The following is a 25416-nucleotide window of genomic DNA, read 5'->3' as shown; positions in this document are numbered from 1 at the left end:
TCTTTCTGGGTATAGTTTCTGACATTCATATGACAATCAATCTCATAGCAATCCCTTATTCTTCTGACCCTTACAATTTTACTTCTCTTCCACAAAACCTATCCAAATACCCATGCCTAATAAAATAATGGATCTTAGAGAAGAATCTACAACAACAATTTCACTAAACCACCATAAACCCTAACTACATTGAGAAAAGTTTAAGAAGTATAAATGTAATTGGCTATAGAGTTTTGAGAGGTGATAATGATTAATTAAGGTCATAATCATGAAGCAACCAAGATTGAGTACTAGTAGCTTAAAGAAGAGAGAGACAACACAGGGTAGATATTATAGATGTTGTGATTTTTAAAAGGCCATAGATTAAAGGAGTAATCTCTTGTTTTGTGCTCTTGGGGCGTGGTGAAAACTAAGAAATAGAACCTGGTGGAAGGTTCTAGTGCTGGGGATGTGCCCTTGAAGATGATAATACAATCCTAGATCCTTTCTCTTTCTCTCTTTTTCACTTTCTTGTTACAGTGAGTAGCTTTGCTCTCTTATGTTCTCCATTGTGGTGTGTTGCCTTGCCATAGCATCCAAAATCAATAGAGCCAACTAATTACAGACTAAAATCTCTGAAACAGTGAGCCAAAAGTAAAAAGGTTAGTTGTCTAAAAATTTTGCTGCAGTACTAGAAAGCTGACTGGCGTAGTGTGTGCATATGTTTCCTGGTTTGGGCTTTAAATTAGTTCCATGGATTGTGGTTTGGATCTTGAACCAGAACCATGAGAAAAAAAAAATATCTCTTTTATTTACAAATAGTCAAGTATTTGCTAGTGTGTCATTACTAACATAAAGAAGGGCTTGTTTGTTTGATTTGTTGTTATTTTTGCTACCCCATTTAAAATGCAAGAACAAAGAGACAAAAACAAAAAAAAAACAGAACATGTAATATGTGAGTAATAATACGCAGGCTGGTAATGTAACTCCATTCTATATCATTTCCTTAGCAAGTGTGAAGCTTTGGTATATTAGTTACTTTTCTCATTGCTGTGATGCAATACTCGAAATAGGCACTATAAAGAAGGAAGAGATATTTTGATTCACAGTTACAAGGTACAGTCATCCACCATGGTGCGAAAGTCACAGTAGCAGGAAGTTGAAGCAGCTGGTCACCATATGTTCAAAGTCAGGAAGTAGTGAGAATGAGTGCTTGTGCTCAATAAATCCTTGCTTCCTCCTTTGTGTTCAGTCCTGAATTCTAGCCCATAGGGAATGATGCTGTTTACATTTAGTCACTCTTCCCATCTCAATCAACTTCATCTAAATAATCCTTCACAGGCAAGCCCGGAATTTGTTTTCATGTTGCTTTTAAATTCTACTGACCTGACAATCAGGATTAATCATCATACCTGGTGTTTAGTTTCTGTTGCTGTGATAAAACACACTGACCAAGAGCAATTTGGAGAGGAAGGTGTTTATTTGGCTTATACTTCCAAGTCACAATCTATCACCAAGAGAACTTAAGGCAGGAAGTCAGAGCAGGAACTCAAAGAAGGAACCTGGAGGCAGGAACCATTGAGGAATGCTGTGGCTTGCCCTCTGGCTTGCTCATAGGCTTATGTTAAGCAAGCTGCATTATATATCATGCAGAAGATGGTGTATCCCATAGGGTGTTAGGCCCTCTCACATCAATAACCAATCAAGGCATTTTCTCACAAATATTGCCACAGGCCAATTTGACCTGGTAAATCCCTCAATTGAGACTCCTTCAGATGACTATAGGTCGTATCAAGTTGATAACTGGAGCTATCTAGGACACCTGTGTTCCATGAACCCCCCCCCACACACCTATATATAAAACTTTACATATATTTATGTGTGTACATGGGTATGTTTTGTGTGTATCTATCATCTATTATCTGCCTTCTCTCAAGATTGAGAAGCAGAGAGATGACTCGTGCTTTGTGAAGCACTGTGTTCACTGAAACATACCCACCGGTGCTGTGTTCTTTCAAAAGTTATTTGATAACTCATCATAATTACTTCAGTTTTCATGGAACAGGACCAAATAAGACATGGTTTCAGCATGCATAAGCTTCAGTTAGCATAATTACACAGGTGTATATGTACATACACACATCAAGCAGGTAGGTACAAGTCACAGAAGCAGTTTTAAACCATTCAAAATAAACAATTAGATAAAGACTATGACCTTTTACCTCATGCAGGTAGAGCAACTTGTAAGACTTGGAAGAGAATATGAATCCCCAGGCTCTAGTCTATGGGTATGCTTTATTAGCATAACTTTAGAGAATTTTTTGGGTTATCTCTTGACATGGAATTCCAAATGCATGAATATACTCTAATTTCATTGTTTTAAATTACTCAGCAAATTCTAACATGGAATTATGATATCATACTATGATAATGGCTGTAATTTATTAAAACTAAGTTAATAAGACAGCTAGATTTGCAAATTATCAGCAGATTATGTCTATTTTATCTTTCGTTGTTTTTTGTGATTTTAATTGCATTCTTATTTTGTATTTAAACATTTTTGTAGGTTTTACTTCAGAATCAAAGGAATTGCTGTTTTTAAAAACTGATAATCCTCTAAAGTGTTTTAAGATCTTAGTTAGAGGCTCACAGATGCTTTATCAGCTAAAGGAACTTGTTAGCAAACCCAACAACCTGAAGACACTTAGTATAAGGAAAGAACTGAAGGGAGAGAAAAGGCCTCTTTCAAGTTGTCCTCTGGCATCCATGTGGTCATGGCTCATTCATGCTCACATATAGGCACACAGACTGAGACCTGGAAACACACATACATGCATGCATGTACATGTGTACACACACAATTGAATAAATAAATAAATGAATGTAATTTTAAGATGTTACATTTTTAAATATTTGGAATATGAAATGAGGATAAAAGAATCTTTATAATTCATTCCTAAATAACACAGCATTTTCAATGGCCAGAGCAATCATTTATACTAACCAAATTATGTGTATTAACTCAGCAAAAGAGACATGGGCACTAATGAGTCTTAACTATAGATATAAACTAATAAACGGTTCTCTTATTTGTGAAAGTCATGTAGGCACAACTTAACACTATTTACGGGAAATACCTATTTATAAAAAACAACTTTTATGTACTTGTGTTTGGACCAAATGATAAACTTCTGTTCATTATCTGATGTTTAAAAATCATTCTCCAGTCTCTCTTGGCCAGAACCTTTTTTGTGTGAGGTAAACCTAAAACAGAATTGAAGGGTCAAGCATAGGTTGAAATAGGGTTATTTATCACAATTCATTAGAAAATATAGTAATTTGACAAAATAAATGAAAAAGAGATATATTAATTGTGAAGCAAAACAAAAACTAAGCCAAGCCAAACAAATAAACACCATCCTGAAACTATGCACCCCCCCTCCCATGTACACTATCTTACTAATTACTCTCATTAATCCTGAGATGGAAATTGCAGTTTTACATCCATTTTGGAGTAACTTGAAATAAGTAACTCAAAGCATATATGAAACTACCTGGGTGAGGAAATATATTTGTCTATAGGCAGAGTACTATTCTAAACATGTCTACCTATCATTGGAACCACATGACTCTTCTCCATACTATCACCCAGAAAGAATCTATCTTATTTATTTATTATCTATTTATTGCTATTATCTATCTCATAATAGCCATTCTGTAACAGCAGCAATATTAATGCTATTAAACCTATTGCTAGGTTCCTATGTCCCTGGTTAAGGGCAGCATGGGTGACTTGGTAACAGTGTCATTGTATAGATATCTTCACCTTCTTACAGAGGAAGAAAATAGTTTTGGTTGGAAAAGTCTGGAGGTCATAAAAGGTCAAAAATCATCATAATTTTGGTTCTACTTGGGCATTGCTCTGCTCTACTGATGTATAACAACACATTACTGATACTGTTCAAAACACCAGCATATCTCCATGGTCAATGTGAACTCTAGGAGTGGTAGCTTCATGGCTGTGGGAGGGCTGCACTGCATCTCCTCACATGGGAATGATTGGTCAGATTAAACAACCATCCTCACCCTTCAGTTTCTAGGTCTAGTTCTATGACTTGAGCTTAGACAAGGCACTGCAAATCTGGAAGGTGAGTTACTAAGGACTCACAAATTATGAGATTTTAAGATTCACAGATAATTTGGATTGGCAAACTATATTTGAAGTATGATGCTATTTAAAGTGTTGCCATTCAACATTAAATAACATCACAATTATATGTGTGTAGCTGCTATGACAATAACAAATTCTCAGATTAACTTTCTAAAATGATGAGTTATGGTTCTTTTGTTTCAGTCAAAAACTGTCATGTTAACACCAGTTCTTACTCATTCAAATTTCAAGAAACTCAGTGTGGCCAATGGTCTCTTCCTCCTTCTAACACCTCTTTCTCTTCTCTGTGGGGTAAGTTTCTAGCTGCCTTATTTCATTACCACTTCCTTATCTTCCTGTTGAGTTTCCTCCTTCATCTATATTTGTTCCTTGCTCTGATAGGGACCTTCTAATGCTTTCTTCTTACACATAATCTGTGATTGACCTTATATACTCACAGGGTACCCAGTACCACAATTTGATAAACTTTAGCATGGATCTATATGATTGAGCTGCAGAGGCAGGAGGCACAGATCACAGAAGAATGCTATTACAGACTTGTTTCCATGGCTTACTCAGATTGCTTTTTTTATACCACCCAGGATCACCCGCCTAGGGATAGCACCACCCATAGTAGGTGTGCCATTCAAGCTCAATCACTAAGAAAATGTCCCACAGGCACGCCCTCAGGACAATTCGATGAACACAATTCCTCAGTTGAGACTCCTTCTTCCCAGGTAGCTCTAGTATGTCAAGTGGACTAAAACTAACTTGCACATTTGTCCCTGCTGTGTTTCACACTCAGTAAGTTTTCTTCTAAGCCCATTATCTCTCTCTTTTTTGTTTTAACAGACTCATTTTCCATTTTTTTCCCTTAACTTGAGAAATGGCATCAATGTTCGCAAACTGAGGGAAGATACTCTTGTAAAAGAGTTGGTTTAAAATTATGTGCTTATGTATGTGCACATGTAACAAACAATTCCTTCAAGTGATAAATCACATTCCCAGTTAAAGCAGGTAGGTAGGGAGGAGGATTGTGGCAAAACTGAAGTTTCAGACTAATCAAAGGCAGTAATGGTAATGAATGCTAGCTAATTATAGCCCTATTGGCTTTACAAAGTCTACCCAAATGGGGTCTTTTGTCAAGACATCAAAAATAGGACTTTAAAGTGAAATATCTGAATGTTTAGTGTTGATAATCAAATATACAACCAAACACCATAGACTAAAAGTGTATGCTTGATGGGTTTTTGTTGGTTTTCAATCTTATTTTAGATAGATGTTATTTTATTTGAAAACTTAATTTTAAAATTTATTGATTTTTTTCTGGTCAGAAGTCAAATTTATCTAGTAACTACTACTTGTTTAAAAACATCAAAATGTATATTGCTTCATCTTTATTATACACACACACACACACACATATATATTACACTATGCAGAACTTTCAAGAGAGTAAAAATATTTTTCTGACTAATTGCTTCCTGACTAATTATACAAAATATTTTATCAGAACTAATATTTTATCAGACTAATGTTTATCAGACTAATTGTTTCCTGACTAATTTGTTAGACAAATATTTTATCATAAAAATGAACCAGGTTATAAATTGCTCATAATGTGCATTACTTTCTGTTATAGTCAGCAGTATTAAATCTGGTGGTGTGTATTGGAATGTATGAAGGCAAACTGTATAAATGGAAGGCAGAAAGTTTGGAGGTTCTATTGATGTTTGGAGTACCCCCAAATCATACACTGGTCTGTGGATAATCATATCAATTTGTTCTACACTGGATTCTATAATATGTAATAGAGGAAATACCTATTTTCATGTAATTTACTATATTTTCAAGTTTGCAAGGTTTATTTTTAATGCAAATGAAAATGTTGATAATTTTATAAAATAGTTGCCAAAATATCAAATTTATAACCACAATTTGATTTGTTTGAACAGACTTGAGGAAATTCACATACAAAAATCTCTTCTCATTTTCTTCCAGCTATGGAACTTTCATATGCTGAATAAGCAAGTCAACTTTCTCCATATGACTGGATATACAATTCCATCATGTATTTTGGCTATAAAGTAGGGATGTTAAAGGAGCTGGAGAAAAGATTATTGGGAGAAAAATGTTGAAATTACCTGTTCAGAGTTATGAGTACATTGGTTGGGTGTAGGGAGTTCCCTGCAACCATGAGGATTTAAGGTGGGCTTTTGCTGTTCACTTAGGTACAAAGGAGGAGTGTTCTCTAGTTGCAAATAATGTTTGTTTTTAATCATGCTTTTCCCTGATTGTTCTTAATTTTCTTCTATTAAAAAGAGTTGTAAGAGTGGCTTTATTGTATATCTGTAAAAAAAAAAGCAAGCATTAGTGGTCTCCAGCGTGTTAGACTATAGTGTAACTCTGCTGACTGTGCATCTTAATTATTCTACAGGGTAAGAGAAGGAGAAACAGTCCCCCATGGAAGAGCACACCGATTGGTTGTCCAATATCAAACTATCAGTCCTGAAAACATACATATAAGAAACATTATATGGGCTGAGAAAGTTGTATTCAGAAATATATATATATTATATATATATATTCCATATATACACACATATATGCGTTTAACAACAACAACAACAACAACAACAGCAAAAGAAGCTATGAATTTTAAAGAACAAGATGGGTACATGGGAGGCTTGGGAAGGAGGAAAAGGAAGGGGAAAAGAATGTAATTATATCATTTCAAAACCTAAAAAGGAATAATGAATTATAAATAAATTTTTCTTGAACTATCAAACCACACACATAAGACCTTCTTCCTTTTCATGGCATATTGCCAGCCTGCCAAGATGAGTCAGTAGCTCCAGTGAGTAGAGTCAAGGTGATAATGTACTCACCAATAAGGTACATGCCAATCCAGTCTCCAGCATCCACTTCTTCCTTGATGTCCCAGTGGATCACTAAATCCTGGGAGTGCCCTATGGAGTAGTAGGAGCTGCTGACCATGAGTGTTGAGCGGCTGTCTGAAGTGACCAGGTCAGTGTCACTGGTGGAGCGAGGGATGGTGATGCCATCATGGGCGCCATTTCTGATGTCTATGTTGTGGAACTGGTCCGGGTTATAGCTGTAGCGGAGGGGCTCTTTGCACCGGCGTCGGCTTTGTGAATTTCTAGATGGAGACGCCATGGCAGCCAGGCCCAAAAACCTGTTCTGGTACAGATTCTGTAGAAGAAAGGAGATATTGGACAGAGTTACCAAAAATTAACAACTCTTGTCAAATCCTCGTGGGTATCAAAAGGTATGTTGAGGGGAACAGACTGTGAGGGAGCTGCCTTTGAGGGGATGTAAAACATGACATGGAGCATCTTTTTCAGGGGCTTTTCTCTGCATTCACATGGGAACAAGAACAAAGACACAGGCACTTTCTGTTCATGCCCTCCTGGAACCTCTGCCTCCTCCAGCCCCCTTTAATCGAATTGACTGCAGAAGAAGTGGACTGCAGGGAGAAGCCCTGTTCCCAAAGAAACACCACTCCTTGAGGTCACTAAAACTGTTTCAAATTTTATCCTTCTTTAGGGTAAATTATGATTATCTTCATTGAATATTTCAGTCATTTTTTTTTTTCTCAAGACAGGGTTTCTCTGTATAGTTTTGGTGCCTGTCTTGGATCTCGCTCTGTAGACCAGGCTGGCCTCAAACTCACAGAGATCCACCTGGCTCTACCTCCCGAGTGCTGGGATTAAAGGCATGCCACCACACCTGGCTACTTCAGTCATTCTTGATGCATTCGATCCCTTCACACAGTCCACAATGGTTCCTACTGGGTGAGGAAGTCTTTCTCTCTCTTTCTCTCTTTTTTTGTTTCAGGGCTCTCTGAAATGTTTATTAAAGATTTATTCTAGTAAATTTTGAACACCACAGTTGTTGGTCAGATCCAAACTCAGAGGACTGTTTTCACTGAACCGCTATTGTAGAAAACAGTGAAGTTGTTTTTTCTTTGTTAGTGTTTACAACATCGAGTGTTTAAAATTAGCTAACCTGGAAGGTTGCCATCGTATAGAACTTGAGTGGGGGTTCACTTTCAAATCAAACAAAGGTGACTCTGACATCATCGATGAATATTAAGATTGGATTAACATGCACATTTGGGGGATTTTGGCTTTAAAAATCCATGTTCTGAGGCCAATAGTGTTCTTGTTTACACACACACACACACACACACACACACACACACACACACACAAAGCATTGACTCATGCTATTCAGACCCCAGGGACTGTACCTTATTATACATACTGATTAAGTGAGAACTAATGACATTTTGTATTCCAACCATAAAGACCAGACCCTAGTGCCAGTCTCCCCCAAATGATATGATTCTTCAGTTTATACACACTATTTAAGTGTGCCAATAGTATCACCTCATGTCATGAAGACTGAAAACTACATGGATTAAAAGAACAGCCAAATGTGTAATTATGGGGTAGACCAAACAATGATAGCACAGCTATGTTTTCTCTTGACCACTGGCCTGATAATTCTCAGCATGACCCTACAGTGCTGACAATTTAATTCATTCTGTATAGACCTTAAAGTCATCCTGTTCATAATCATCCAGACTTCTATAGAGAATTAAAATTACATTCATGGTCCTGTGTAAATACTCTTCACATCAATTTTCAGGACTGAGACTTGTGACGTGAATCTTAAAAGGTCTTATTAATATAAAACCCGGAACCAGATATTAGGGTGAAAGTTGAGGGCTCAGAGGAATAGAACAAGCCAGCCACAAGTTCTTACTGCTAGGAACTCCTCAGCCCAAGAGAGAAGTACTTCCTGTATACTCACACCTTATATATCTTTCTGTGCCCTGCCATTTGAGTTCTTCTTTCTGCCCAGCTACATCACTTCCTCTTTCCACCCAGCTCTATCACTTTCTGTCTATCTGTACAGACCTCCAGACCTCTATGGTTAACTAGTGCTGGAATTATAGGCGTGTGCCACCATGCCTGGCTCTGTTCTCTGTGTGGCCTTGAACTCAGAGAGATCCAGATGAATCTCTGCCTCCTGAATGCTAGGATTAAAGGTATGTGCTACTATTGTCTGACCTCTATGTTTAATATAGTGGCTGGCTTTTCCCTCAGATCCCCAGGCAAGTTTTATTTGTTAGAGCACAAATAAAGTATCACCACAGAGGCTCCTTTTATAAGGTTTGATATTGGGGAGGAAATATTTCATTGAGGAAGCTGTTTTGTAACCCTATTCTTCTTTTCATGTGTGTGTGTGTGCATGCATATGTAGGTGTATTGTATGTACATGTATGTATATGCATGTTTGCATTTATTTGGGTGCATTTGTGATCAGGTGTGTGCATATGTGTGTATGCATGGATGTGGAGGCCTAAGTGCTTGTGTTGGTAGTGTTCTTGGATCACTATTCCACTTTATTCATATCAGGGGCTATCAACCAAACCCAGAGCTTGCCAATATGGCCAGTTTGCTCCAGGGATTGCCTATCTCTGCCTTCAGAGACTGAAATTACAAGCCGGCCATGTTAGGTCATTCTGAAGAGCTGAACCCTGGTCATCTTTGTTGCATGGTAAGCCCCTTTAGCTGCTGCGCAGTCTCTTCAGACCAGAGAAAGCTGCATGTGTTTACTTTGATTGGTTGATTAATTAATTAATTTTTACTTGAGAGACTAGGAGTCAGTTACATCTCTGACAGACAGACAGATAAAGAAAGAGGCTGCAGATAATTGAAATGAACAACTTCTGTCTTCTTTTCCCCCCTGACATAAGGGAAAGGCCTGGAGGGCTTCTTTCTCTTCCCAGAAGTGCCCTCATCTGGCTGATCTGCCCAGGCTGGTCACTTATGTTCAAGGCCAGTCCTGAACATGGCTACCTGAAACTGTGTGCCCATCAGCTCCTCATTCTTTGTTTACATGGAACAATCCAAAATTATGGGAGGAGTCCCCATCCCAAGCCACCAAAATAAATAAAAAATCTGCAACCCTTCTGGGGAAAAATGGATTTCAATTCCAAGCCCCTTCCTACTCTTCCAAGAGTCTTTCTCTACATATTTTGGTGTGTGTGTGTGTGTGTGTGTGTGTGTGTGTGTGTGTGTGTATTTATTTGTAATAAGGTTTGTTAATGTCGCTGTTTGCTATGTAAAATTTTCCTGCCTTTTCTTTTTTTTTTTACCTGACCAAAAAAAAAAATAAAATAAATAAACAAACCAGATCAAGAGTTCTAGATGGTAGCATTTTTATGTGAATGTCAGTCAGGCCTTCAAAAGGTTTTAAAGTGTTTCTCTTTTGTTGCAGATGTAAATTCTGCTATCATTTTATAAATTCCTTGAAGAATAAGCATTTCTCTTGCAATTGTCAAATTACACAAGTTAAATGGTTTACATGGTGAGAACAAAGACATGGACTGAAACATTGATGAAACAATATCTTTGCTGGTTAATACTGAGTTGCAATATGGCATTTGCCTGGAGTAAGAGAGACAACCTAAGGATGGTTCTAGAAGACCATGCTCTCCCACCCACCCAGATTCCTCCATCATTCAGTGAGGATTAGTGCAATATATCGTAATCGTGTAGTGTTACAAACTAGGAAGGCTGTAAATGTGGTTTTGGGTACTCACTCAGTCATACTGCAGGCAGAATGTACACCATTTTAGGGGTACACTCTAGCTCGAAATCTGCCATATTATTCCTATCTTCTTTCTTTTTCAAGAGAGTGAGTAGGTTTTCTAGTCAGTGATCCCACTCTCCAGGAAATATTCCCATGATTGTAATGTTAGTTGGCTTGTCATAGTACCCCATCCTGTGAAGCTTTTGTCTCTTTATAGCTCCTATGCCTGGCATAATAACTAGTTTGGGGTTATTTTAGTCTTTAAAATTTTAGTTAAAATTTTATTTTAATCAAAATATCTTTTCTTGTGACAGAAATAGTTTATTATGGTGAATAAAATTAAAATCCAGAAAGAGACTAGGCAATAAGTTGTATACGAAGAAGGCTAAACATAAAATTGTATTTCATCATGTCCTAAACAGGTGTTTTTACTAAAGATTTACAGTAATTGATTCATTTTAATTGTTCCTGTTTTACTGATATGTAATTGGCAGAATCCTGTGAGTTGACTGTATATAAGGCTATTATTTGACATGTATGTCTTTTGTGAACACTTGCTGCACCTAGTTACTCTTTTAAATACTGTTTGCATCACCAAGTTAGCCTTTTAAACCTTGTTTTGTGATAAAGGCATTGTAGTTGTTAATTCTTGAATGCAGTATATGAAAAGCACTGGCAGCCTAACGTGGGTTTCTTTTGTGATCGGGCTTTTCCTAGGCATGCATGACTGTTCCCAGAATACTATAGACTGACAGGGCTGGAAGAAGCAACTCAATCATCCTTCATTTCTAACGTGTGGGGAACAGATGGAGATCTACCCTGTTTTGAGATAGCCACAGATAAAGACCATATAGTGCCTGAAGCGTTATGTCACTGTTTTACAACCCTGGACTTGTGCCTAATCTCTATGGAAACATATCCTCTGACATGGAAGCTTCTCCTTTACTTTTTGAGGAAGCAAAGCCCACTCTCTGAATGAGCAAGAATCGGGCGTAAACTAAATGAGTAAGAATCAGAACTAAACTGTTCCCAGACTTTGCTCCATTGTACCAAATAATTTATTTTTGTTGATAAGCAAAATCAAACACTGACAAGAAGACTATAAGAATATCTTAGTTTTCCAACAATTAGTTAGATAGGTGCCAGTCTGGTACTAGGTTAAATACAAATTTTTTTTTTGCTGAGTCTGACAAAAAAGATCTGATTAAAAACAATCTAGACATATGTTTAGGTTGTTTAGATTTTTTTGTTTACTATTATTTATCATATTAGATGAAGTATATTGTATCAGTCAAAATAAAACTTTCTGAAAGGAGATGGAATACTAAAGCAGAAATACATCACATCTAGAGAGAGCATATTGTGTGCCAGTATTTTTTAACAAAAGCCTCTACTTTTGTTGGTTTCTGAGAATCATTAGCAGATTCTTAGTTTTTGGAATATTAGGCTATGAGTTAATGCCATCTCAAGTGGAAAAAAAAAAGCAGAATGCAATACAGAGAAAAGTCATTATCTTTAAAACGTCTTTAAAAAATTTAAATCATGATAGGAAAAGAAATAATGGAGGAAACATCATTGAAGTTTACAAGATAGAATTATTCAGCTGTGATAAAGAGAAATACAGGATTTTTATTTCTAAAGCAGATGGTATTTTATACTTGAGGCTCCTGGAACATTCTCATGCTGTGCCCAGTTTTGGTCATGTCTCTGGGGGTGTGGGGTGGTAATGAAAACTTAAAAAACCAACAAACTTGTTTATTTCTACCAAGGAATTCAGAAAATTCAAACAAGAGAAATGTGCAGAATGTCTGTGTAAGTTGGAAGAAGAATCACAATAAGCAAAAATATATAAATAGATAGGTAAATAAATAAAAAAAAAAAAGAAAGAAAAGCTTCTCTTCCAAAAGGAGAGAAAGCCAAAGCCTTCAGAATCCACAAAGGTTGCAACAGGGCTCTTGGAGGTGCAATGAAGATGGGCACACAGAAAAGCCCAGCTTTAGCCACGTGGCTCCATGTTGGGGGAGAGAAAGCAAATGTCTCCTACAAAAGGTAACCCAGATGGCTGAAAAGAGACTTACAGTCCCACCCTTGACACACCCACGTACCTCACCAGGCTCAAAAGCAGTTGTGGCTTCTGATAAGACAGTGTTAAATTTTGTCTCATCAAGTCCAAGGGACGAGTACCATCCTAAAGGAAAACCTGTTTTTGGAACGGAGTTATACTGGGGGCCTGAGAACACCTGCAAGACAGGAAGCCTGAGTTTATTCTTCCACATCCCCATAGCAAGAGGCAGCCCTGGAAGGATTTCGCACAGTGGGCAAGGGATGGGTAAAGACAAGGGAAACACAAGCAGCAGGTGATTTAGCTCAAGTGTGGGTGTGTTGGGGTGTAATGGAAAGGCAGCCTACCCTCGCTGGCCAGGGGTGGGACTCAAGGGAGCACTGTCTATTAACAGCACTTATGTCTGCTAATACTGAGCCTGAGGTCACTGGGCTCATCACCTCAGGAGTGGCCTGCCCACTGCTCACTGCTGAGGGCTCAGCAGGCTGCTTGTCATCCATAGCTGCAGCCCTCCATCAGGATGATTGACATCCTTTAGGCCTTGAGGGTATAAGACAGGTCCTCTATCCACACAGTTCTCTGTGCTATGCTTGTATCCTGAAACCTTTTTAAAAAATTATTTTTACTTTAAATTGTGTGTGTGTGTGTGTGTGTGTGTGTGTGTGTGTGTGTGTGTGTTCAAATGCCTGAGAAAACCAGAAGAGAGTGGTGATGCCCTAGAACTTGAGTTAGAACTGAGATAGCTGTGAGCTGATCTCAGGTCTTCTGTAAAAACTCAGTGTGTGCTTTTAGTCACTGAGCTCTCTCTGCAGCTCATGTTTCCTACACTCTTGATGGACTGGGGAGATGCCCCAGCTAGAGCAGTAATCTTCTCAGATGGCTGATGTTGAGGCTATTAGGAGTATGAAGAACCCACCTAGCTCACAGAATTCAAAGCTAACTGTGGCCAGCAGAGACCTCTGCTTTACACACAACTGCAGGTAGTCAAAAGAAACTTTTCCAATACAGGCTGACGAGTATCATTACAGGGACGCCTCTGACACACTGGACACGGAGCCCACATTTTCAGTGATCCAGAAAGAAACTGTTCTACCATTTTATCTTTTTTCACTGGTTAGGTTCCTTTTTTTTATTCCTATTATGCCTTTTCCAGTATTTCTGCTTTGCAGTATTTAAAATGTTTTCCTTGTTGCCCTTTCTTGATCTAATTTTGTTTATTCACTCTTTCCATCATTGAGTAAATGTTTGCCCTCCCTCCTTTCTCTTTCTCCTTTATAATTCTCTGTTCTTTCTCTTTCCTTCTAAAAAATTCTTTCCCCTATTATTCTTTTAATCCTTGTTTTCCTTTCCCATGCCTCCCATTCACTTACTGTTTTCACACTCGCTATAATTTTTAAAGATTTATTTTCATTTGTACTTATTTATGTGTATGTCTGTGTGAATGTATGCCTCCAATGTGTGGTTGCCCACAGAGAACAGAAGAGAGTGTTAGATCTCCTGGAGCTAGAGTTACAGGTGGTTGTGAGCTGCCCTGCATGGGTGTGAGTAACCAAACTTGGATCGTCTAGAAGAGTAGTAAGTGCTCCTTACCACTGAGACTTCTCTCCAGTCCCTGTTCTAAAGAATTTTAACACTGTAGTATGTTCTATATACTTCTTCCATTTTCTGGCTTATCATCATTGGTGATGATATAATTAATTTTAAGTTTATTTCTATGTGTATGGTTTGGTCTTATTGCTGTTATAATTGTTTTCTCCACACTGGGTGGCGCTGGGTATTGAGCTTTCAAGACGCAGCTGCTCTCTAACAAGACCCCCAATCAAACCAGAAGAGCTATCCAAAGCAACAGATACAGAAATTGTATCATAAAACCACAAGAACTATAAAAAAAATCTAGACAACTATTTCAAAAGATGATAGCTCTTCAGAAATTCCTAAAGACATTGAAATACGTAAAATGTCAGCTAAAGATTTCAAAAGTTCACTTATAAAAATTATTCCAAAGAGGATACCAAGAAACAAAGGACTTCAGTCCAGGCCGAGGAGAAGAAAGTGAGCAAGCAACATGAGGGGGAAAAAGAAGTCATCGCAATATGTAAGAAAATCAGAAATATTTATGAAAATCAAAATACAGATGAAAAATTCAGCAAAGAAATTGATAATTAAAATAAGAACAAATAAACATTATAGATGAATATGGGCAATGGAGGAGATAGTTAAAAATACTACATTTAAACATGAATAAGGAAAAACTAATAAATTAACATGACCATAACATCCATGAATCCTGGGCTATGGCCAAGAGACCAATTTAGGGATGTATGGGCTAAAAGAAGGAGCTGAGGAAAGTAATGGCACAAAGAATCTATTTAATGAGACATATAACCCCAAATTCCCTGGATCTGGAAGTAAATGAAAATACAAATGCAGGAGCTAGTTAGATTACTGGCATGACTAGAAAATCTCTCCAGGGCATATTATAGTCAAAATATCAAAAATAGAAGCAAATAAAAGCATCAAATGCTGTAAGGGAGGGAAAAGGAAATGTATCAAAATAACATCTGCAACCCTGAAAGCCTGTGAAGTGTGGAATGATATGTTTCAAGCCTTGAAACTAAATAATTTTCATCTAAGATTGGTACCTCAGGCAAATCTATCCTGTCAAATGAGGCAAGGATACCCACTCTCATGTCTCTAGTTAGACACAAATTGAAAATTGGCTACTGACATTCATCAAAAAGATTATCCACTATGACCGAATTGGCTTTGCCCAGGAGATACTGGGATGGTTCAACAAACACAAGTCAATAAATGTAATAAAACACATAAATGGACTTAAAGACAAAGATCATGTACTCAGTAAATAGATGAAGAAAATTCCTTTGACAAAATATAGCACAATTTCATGATAAAAGTCCTAGAGAGAGTAGGACAGAGGAAACATATCTCAACATAATAAAAGCCTTACATCAGAAGTCCACAACCAACATCATCCTAATGGAGAAACACTTAAAGCAGTTTCATTGAAATCAGAAATGAAAGAGGATTGTCTATTATCCCCACTTCTTTTTAATACTGTGCTTAAACCATTAGCTGGAGCAATTAGGCAAGAGAAGGAAATTAAAGAGTTACAAACAGGGAAATAATAAATAAAACTTGTCCTAGTTGCAGGTGACATGATATTATACATAAGAGACCCTTAAATTTTCTAGAAACAAATTTTGTAGAAAGAATCAACATTTTCTACAATGTAGCAGGATACAGTATCACCTTGTAAAAATCAAACTCTATCTGTACACCACCAGCGAATATATAGACAAAGGGGTCATGTATACACACCTCCATTCAGAGACACTAAAATATCTAAGAATAAATCTAACCAAGGAGGTCAAAGACCTCTATAATGAAAACTTTAAATCTCCAAAGAAAGAGAATGAGAAAAACACTAGAAAATGGAGAGACATCCATCCCATATTCATGAATTGGTAAAATTAATACTGGAAAATGACATTCTATCAAAAGAAATTTACAAACACAATACAATTCCAATCAAAATCCCCATCTTATTCTTCACTTAAATAGAAAAACAAAAGTATCCTAAAATTTACATGGAACTATAAAAGACTCCAGATAGCCAAAAATGCCTGGAGAAAAAGGATAATGCTGGAGAGATTACCATCCCAGACCTCAAGATATATTACAGAGCCATAGTAGTAAAAATAATATGGTACCGGCACAGAAGCAGACATGTAGACCAATGAGCCACAATCAAAGTTTCAAACATGAATATATGTGATTTCAGTCATCCAACATTCAACAAAGATGCCAAATCATATAATGGAGAAAAGAAACAGCATCTTCAACATGTGATGCAGGAAAAACTGGATGTCCACATGTAGAAGAATGAAATTAGCAGGAGCTTACTCAAAACCCATTTATATCAAAGAATAAAATAACTTTTTTGAAAAGAAAAGAAATATGCAGGGATTTGGGAAGTAAGTCTACAAACTGAAAAAACAAATGAATCTAAGGCCAATAGCACAGACAAGATCTTTAACAGGATCTAGAAGAAAACTGCCCACAATTAAGGAGTCATACCCACACGAGTACAAGAAGCACACAGAACGCCAAATAGCTATAATGAGAGAAGAAACTTCTGAAATACATTATAGATAAAACACTAAATACACAGAACAAGGAGAGGTATGGAAAATAGCAAGTGAAAAACCACAGGTCACATTTAAAGGGAAGCCCAGAGGTAGGCAGATCTCTATGAGTTCAAGGCCAGCCTGGTCTACAGAGTGAGATCCAGGACAGCCAAAGCTACACAGAGAAACCCTGTCTCATAAAACAAAACAAACCAATGGATTAGGAGGTAAGACCTTGTTAGTGGAAGTATGTCACTGGGGGGTGGACTTTGAGGCTTCAAATACCCAAGCCAGGCCCAGTGGCTTTCTCTTCCTGCTGGTGCAGATCTGGATGTAGAATACTCAGCTACTTCTCCAGCACCATGTCTGTCTACATGCTGCCATGCTTTCCACCATAATGAAAATGGGCTAAACCTTTAAAACTATAAGCAAACCTGAATTAAATGCTTTCTTTTACAAGAGTTGCTGTGGTCATGGTATTTCTATTCACAGCAATAGAACACTGATGAAGATACTATGAACATAGTAGAATATCATTAGGAGTAATTTTATTACTACATTTGTTGTTGTCACTGTTTTATTTAAGAGATTTTCTGTTCATTTTACATACCAACCACAGATTCCCCTGTCCTCCCTCCTCCTGCCCTCCAGCCTTCCCCACAACATACTCTCCCCATTCCCACCTCCTCCAAGTCAAGCTCTCCCATTGGGAGTCAGCAGAGCCTGGTACATTCAGCTGAGGCAGGTTGAAGCCCCTCCTCCCTGCACCAAGGCTGTGCAAAGTGGCTCACCATAGGCACTAGGCTCCAAAAAGCTGGCTCATGCACTAGGGACAGGTCTTGATCCCAGTGCCTTGGGCCCCCCTAACAGTTCAAGCTAAACAACTGTCTCACTTATCCAGAGGGCCTAGTCCAGTACCTGGCCGTGGATCTCTTCATCTGCATCCATCAGTCACTGGATGAAGGTTCTATGATGACAGTTAGGGTATTCAGCCATCTGATCACCAGAGTAGGCCAGCTCAGGCACCCTCTTGACTATTGCCAGTAGTCTACGGTGAAGTCATCTTTGTGGATTCCTGGGAACCTCCCTAGCACTCTGCTTCTCCCTATTCCCATGATGTCTTCACTTATCATGGTGTCTCTTTCCTTGCTCTCCCACTCTGTTCCCATTCCATCTTGAACCTCCTGCTCTCCTAAGCTCTTATCCCCCATCCCTTACCCTCCATTAACCCCCCTCCACTCCTAGTTTGCTCATGTAGATCTCACCCATTTCTCCATCACTGCTCAATCCATGTGTCCTTCCTAGTGTCTTTCTTACTAACTACCCTCCCTCCTAAGGTCTTCCTTACTAACTACCCTCCCTGGAGCTGTGGGTTGTAGTCTGGTTATCCTTTGTTTATATCTAGTATCCACTTATGAGTGAGTACATACCATGTTTGTCCTTCTGAGTCTGGGTTACCTCACTCAAGATGACATTTTCTAGTTCCATCCATTTGCCTACAAACCTCATGATGTCATTGTTTTTCTCTGCTGAGTAGTACTCCATTGTATATATGTACCATTTTTTAATCTGTTCTTCAGTTGAGAGGCATCTAGGTTGTTTCCAGGTTCTGGCTATTACAAATAATGCTGTTATGAACATAGATGAGCATGTGCCCTTGTGGTATGATTGAGCATTCCTTGAGTATATGCCAAAAAGAGGTATAGCTGGGTCTTGAGGAAGATTGATTCCTAATTTTCCAAGAAACTGCCATACTGATTTCCAAAGTGGCTGTACAAGTTTGCATTCCCACCAACAGTGTAGGAGTGTTCCCCTTGCTCCATATCCTCTCCAACAGAGAAGACAAGGCAGTAGGAGCAGGAAGCACCTGCTCACATTGCAGCTCTAATCAGGAAGCAGAGAATAATGAATGCATACATCAGCTCAGCTCCTTTTCTCTACTAACACAGGGTATAATCCCAACCGGGAAATAGTGACACCTGCAGTAGCTGAGTCTCCCTACCTCTATCAATCTAATGAGGATAATCCCCTATAGGGGTCCATCTCACAGTTATTTTAGAATCTGTCATGTTGACAACTCTGACCATTGCTGGTAACCTGAGATAGTTCAGCTGCCTGTCAAATGCCCAGAAAGCACAAGTCAGACTTAGGCAAGTGAAAGACAGAGAAAAAGGATGTTCACAACAAGAAATAGATTCAGAAGCTCTAATGAGCACCCTGGAGAACCCTTTCGAGAGATGTCAGGAACTACCATGGAATGGTTTGTTTCTAAATGGATTCACTGCTTTGCTTTTTTCCCAGCAGGTTACACACGGACTCGGTTCTTAATTTATAATGGTGCAAAGGAGCCAAAACTGGCATTGAAACAAACAGAAGTGTTGTATAAACTATCTCTCTGAGAATTTGGTAACTGAGCCTGTTGAGACATGATGAGAGTAGACAAATTAACAGGGAAAAAGAGGCAGATAAACTTTATATGTTCAAAAGCCATGAAAGCTCAAAGAAACACCAGATGGTTTGACTTAAATATACCCTACTCATAAAGGAGAGTTTGTGAGCTGATGACTAGACTTCTCTAGACTTCACTGATTCACTAAACTAAGACTGGACCACCGCTAAGAAGAGATATATAGCTGCAGAGATGAGACCAAAGTGGGCATTGAGTAGTTAAGGTACCAGCAAGGAATATGGTCTGTTCTTTCTTGGCATTACATAATGCTTCTTCAAGTCTGGAAAGAGATAATTTTAAAGTCATTTGCCCTGGGGAATTTGTAAGGCTCTCAAAGGCTGAGTAAATTCATTTTTCTTTGCCAAAAACAGAGTGCTATTTAAGAAGCTTCGCTATCTCACTATCCTTCTTCCCAAGGCCCCATGTGAACAAATGGTTATAGGACTATTGTCATTGTCTTGAAAGTTTTTCCTGTTGTGGTCAACTGTGTGGATGCATATGTGGCCCTTAAAGAGAGTTAATGGACACATTGAAGGTAGTAGAGCCTCTGAGTTCCTGGGGGATGCACCACCACATTGCCTTTAGGAAGGAATCAGTACATAGTGAAATTCATGGCATTGAGAGGCTTCCATTTAGTGTACAGTAGACATCCCCCATGGGCTTAAAGGTTAGATAATGCAGTAAAACAGAGCTGTTTCTAATTTAAGAAAACAAAATTGCATCGTACTCAGAGATTCTCTTCATGTCTGCAAAGTGCTTTAAGCTACCCAGTGCCAAAGACTGGGAACTAAAATTAAGTGCAGAACAGAACAATGGGGCACCATTTGATACAAACAAACATCATGGTTTTGTCTTGCATTATATAGGAGTTAAACTAAACGTAAAGCTCTTATAACCCCTCTGGAAAAATTTTGCTTCACTCACATAACATCAGAAAAGTACCCAGAATGTCCTATGGTGTTAGATAGGAAACTATCACAGGAGCTACCCATCTATCTCTGTCTCCATTCCCTTCTATTCATACCTTTTCACTTGGTGATATCTGTCTGCTAGGTTCCCTTTCAGGGTCACACTTTTGTGTATTTCTCAGTGGGAATTTTAGGTTTATAGCATAAGAGACAACTGGCTTCTATTCTACCCCCATGAGGAAAGCCTGGCTACTAACTGAATTTCATTTCTTCTATCTTCACTTTGGCCTCTTTCTTTGTGGCTAGTTCCCGAGACCTCCACAGAGAAGAGAACACTTGCTTTGGGTCTGGACGTGGATATGCATCAGTGCTGGTTATATGACTTCCAATGTGAGCTGAGCCTCTTGGATCCTGAATTTTGCCAGGGGAATAACCATTCTGGATATTGTGATAGGGTGCAGGATGTGTCAGTCAAAGGTATAACTATAGGAAACCAGAATATCACAATAAAATATACCTCTTTGTAGAGATTATGGCGAGTTGTTTAAATGAGAACAAGTTTAAATGTTTAGCTGCAGATTTAGGGGAAACACTGAAACGTTACCTATTGGTGAGATAAATTTACATCTTTGAGAGAAATCTTCACTTGTCAGGATGTTTATCCTCTGTACAGGCAACTAAATCACTAAGGGCTCAATTAATGGAGATGGTGTGAACTAAGTCTGCACAACAAAATTTTGCAGTTCCCTAGTTTGAGGTGCTTTTCCTGGCTAAATTGTCTTTTCCAGGGTTTTCTTTGTTTCATATACTATCTTTTTAGAACCTGCAACCTAAGCAAATCCCTGATATCTACTCTAGAGATTTGTTTGTTTCTCTAGGCATCTCTTGTGTATGTAAATGGTGTGCATGTGAGGCAACATTGTTGTTTCGTTCTCATACTAAATTGTCTTTTGTTGCAAGGAGTCGTGAAGAACTCGTGAAGTATGAAGGAGGGATTTCTTTTTTCTTTCTTACCTTCTAAACTATTAAGAAGGTGAGGACTCGCAGGCTTTCCCCTGTCCATATTAAGATCTACTGTTGCTGTTGTCCTTGTTCAGCTCATGTTTAGGCAGCTCCTGGAATCTACCCCATCGTCAACTGTCCTAGCTGCACTGCTATCGTTTGGATTTGGAATGGTGCTCAGTGACCCATGTGTTAGAGGTTTGGCCTCCAGACTAGAGCATTGCTGACAGGTGTTCGAACCTTTAACAGTTGGGACCTAATAGATTTAACATGTGCTACTGGGGCACACCCTTATAGAACACCGAGACCCCCTAACCCTTTCCTGTTTCTCTGAAGGAAATGAGCAGTTTTGCCAATATGTAGTGCTGTCTCACCTAAGTCAAATGGGCCAATGAAGTGCCCTGTAACCTCTGAGACTCTGATCCAAAACAAACTGTTTACCTTAAAACTTGTTTCTCTTGGTTCCTTGTCACAGTGACTGAAATGAAACACATTCACCATGAGAATGGCAAGCCTGAACTCCCAAATAGTGCTGCCCCAAGTCCCTCTGCAGTTACATTGGTTATACATTGTTTAGCTGCACAGAGAGGACTCCAGCTCTTTGGGTCACCACCCGGTACTTGTCAAGTGAGCATTGTATCATTCTTCCTGCCAGCCTCCTAGAGACAGCATACACCAAATCCTTCAACCCAAGTTTAAAAACTGTCCCCAGATCCTTCTTCCTTGTCCCATGATCTCCTGAACTCCAAGTTTTCATTCTGAAGTGAGAATATTACTCTTCTAGGTAGCTTCAGATGTCTATTGGACACAACCTAGGAGTTATCTGAGGGAGTATCAGTTAGGGAGTTGCCTCAGTCTCATTAGCCTGTGGACATTTATGTGGGCCATTTTCTTGATGTCTAGTTGATGTGGACGGTCACAGCACACTGCAGTCCAGTTCCATCCCTAGATTGAGAGTCCTGACTACAAAGAAAGCTAGCTAAACAGAAGCTAAAGAGCAAGCCAGTAAGCAGTACTCCTCCGTGGTCTCTGCCTCAGTTCCAAGGTTCCTGTCTTGAGTTGGTACTCCAATTTCCTTTGGTCATAGGCTGTTTCCTAGAAGTATAAGCTGAAATGAATCTTTTCATCCTCAAATTGGTTTTGGTCATGGTGTTTATCATAGCAACAGAATGCAAACTAGTACTGTCACAGAAGTCTCATAGTGAGGTTAGGACCTATCTTCAAAAGGCAATGAACAGTCACCACAGTGAACAGCGTTAGAAAATAGACTACAATCCGCTTCTTGGTAGAAAAAATATCTGTTCATTATCTACCAGGCAGCAAGCATGGTTGTGGACACTGGAATAAATTATTGCATTAAAGAGACAAAAGGCTTTGCCAGTGTGAATCCTATATTACTGAACAAGGAACACCTGGTCTTCCTAACTTGGATGCAAAGGATGTGACTTGGACCACGTTTACAGAATATCGAATGTCAGGTCAGAAATTTGCCTTTGGGAATAATTAGCCTTAATGTGTAAGTGAGTCTGTACTTGTCAGGAAAAGCTACAAGCACCCAGATGAAACTGGACTCCTAATGAGTGTGGGTAAAGACAGCTGCAGAATAACAAAGACAAAGCTGTGGTATGGCATTTTCACAATTGACAAGAGGATTTCTCAGGATGTCACACAGTCCTCTCGGATTCCGTGCTTATAGAAGGCATGTATGAAAAATAGTGAGATTTCTGAGCTTTGCCTAAGACTTTGAACATCAAAATAGCATGAGGTCTGTGGCTTTCCAACAAGATATGATTCTTCATGGGCCTCAGTCGGTAATATCATTTCTGCAGAGCACTCTTTTTTTAATTTTATTTTATGTGCATTGGTGTTTTACCTGCCTGTGTGTCTGTGTAAGGGTGTCAGATCCCCTAGAATTGAAGTTACAGACATTAGTGAGCTTACATATGGGAATTGAACCCAGGTCTTCTAAAAAGATGCCAGTTTATACTTCTACTAGGAATAAAAAGAAACAAGAATTCTACATTTAAAAAGTAGAAAAAAGAGATTCTGTACATTTGCCAATGAAGATAATAAAGAAAAAATATACCATTTTTGAGAGCCTGACATTTGTCAGCACTTTGCTAAACATTTCTTTAAATAAATGAAAATAATATTATGTTTAGTTTTTAGACATAAACTGAGCAGGTGAACAATCAGAAGAGAATGTAAAAAATACGCCTGCTTTATTGCTTGTGCTAGAGCTTTGAAGCCTTGAGGACCTAACCTAGGAATTCACAAAGGGCTCCCTCAAGGCTCCAGTGAAGGTCACTCTTGGTGGTACTGTCTCCAAGATTCATGCTTTAGGCTTCATGTGGTCCAGAGAGTTGGATTTCTGAGGCCCACTGCTCCTTTATTCAGTGGAAACAAGACTGGACTGTGGTAATTTCCCATCCCATCTCTGTTCATCTCAGGCTTTCTTCACAGTCACCTCACCACTCAGGGGCCTGGGCTGCTATTCTGCAACCAAAGGCAGTCATGCGCTTGCTCTGGGACCTGCCTTGGATGGGACTTCAAGCCTCTGCAATCTTTCTCTGTGGGTTCTTACTTATTTATAAGGGATAAATATAAAAGTATACCCCGAAGTTGATTTAGATTCCTGATGCTTTTGTTATAAACTATCCTTGCATGTTTAAGCATTTCCTTGGGATTAAAAGATTGAAATTATTTTTTCTTTTTTCTCTCTCTATACCTCATTCATCCTCCTCTCCTTTTTCCTGTTCCTCTTCTTTGGGCTTATTCTGGTTATTTATTTTTTACAACCCTGGCCATTTTTATTTCTAACCATACTTCTAGCAGTAAGAATCCAAGTAGTATACATCTCAGTGGTGTATGAACTATACTTCAGAGATTGCTGTGGATCTTTTAAGGATATTTTCTGATTTTTGGTAGTCTAGAGGATATTGCCTATCTGGGATATACATTAGAATATCTTCAGGGTATCTATTTATTATTTATTTGTTTGTTTTTGTAACACTAGAAATTAAAACCAGGGTCATATACATGTTAAGCAAATATTCTACTTCTAAACTATTTGGCTGTGGTTGAGGGACTTGCTGAGTCTCCCAGGCTGGCTTTGAACCTACTATGTAGCCCAGGTAGGCCTTGAACTTGTAATCCTTCTGCCTCACCACTTATCTAGTAGTGTGGCTTTTCAGAGTTCCACATCTGAGATCCTGTTCCAGTCTTGTTTATACTCATAGCCAAGGAAGCTTTCATGATAACCTGTCTCTCTGTTTCCTTTGTCTTGAGATTCTTTTTATGGTGAAGCTTTGAAGAATTGTACTATCCATAAATATTCTTTAGAGTTCTAGCTATCTATAAAAACAGCTGTTATTAAAAAACTCAGCTTATTCTAAAAGGAAAGGTATGTTTAATAAATTTAAAATCTAAATTGGAATCTTAAACTCAGTGTGAAGTCCATATGAAAAGCACCCAGATGTAAATAAAGCAGAAATAAAATCAGAGCCTTTCAATATTTCAAATTATATTATCTTTAAAAAGTACTGCCAATACCTATTCCTCATACTGGATTGCCTTGCCCAGCCTAAATACAAGAGGAGGAGCTGAGTCTCACTGTAACTTGATAAGCCATACTTTGCTGATACCCTAGAGAAGCCTGCCCCTCTGAACAGAAACAGAGGGGGAGTGGGTGGGGAGGGGGATGGAGGGGATGGAGGGAAGGAAATAAGAGGAGAGGAGGGAGGGGAAATTGTGGTTGGGATTTAAAATAAATAAGTTAACTAAAAACAATAACATCCTGGGTTTTCTACTCATCAGATCCAAAATTGTGGGTAAGCTTCTCACCCTATTCCCTCCTGATTGTCCCCATTGGATAGCGCCAAAGTGTTTGGTTACAGAAAGAAAATACAGTGTTTGTGAATGAATATATCTCATAAAGTTACTGTTTGATTTGTAGAAGGGAGTTGGGGGTCTAAGGTCCTGGATTTCAGTTAGATAGGGAGAATAAGTTCAAGAGACCTGTTTGGCTTACATTTACTATAGATATTGCAGGCTTAAGTTTATTTTGTTTGTTTGTTTATTTTCAGTCTTTG

General features: G+C 38.5%; 1 protein-coding gene across 6 annotated transcripts in view; it reads right to left on the bottom strand.

The window, feature by feature from the left end:
- The window catches only part of Hecw1 (HECT, C2 and WW domain containing E3 ubiquitin protein ligase 1), a 272667-nt gene that overhangs the window by 138348 nt on the left and 108903 nt on the right, over positions 1-25416 (bottom strand). For all 6 annotated transcript variants that reach the window (XM_036187474.1, XM_036187473.1, XM_036187478.1 and 3 more), the window contains one exon: positions 7018-7342. In XM_036187474.1, the coding sequence (XP_036043367.1) occupies positions 7018-7342 (325 nt within the window). The remainder of the gene's footprint in view (positions 1-7017; positions 7343-25416) is intronic.

Source organism: Onychomys torridus, chromosome 5 (assembly GCF_903995425.1).
Source record: "Onychomys torridus chromosome 5, mOncTor1.1, whole genome shotgun sequence".
In the NCBI taxonomy this organism is placed as follows: Eukaryota; Metazoa; Chordata; class Mammalia; order Rodentia; family Cricetidae; genus Onychomys; species Onychomys torridus.
This window is presented reverse-complemented; position numbering and strand designations above follow the sequence as displayed.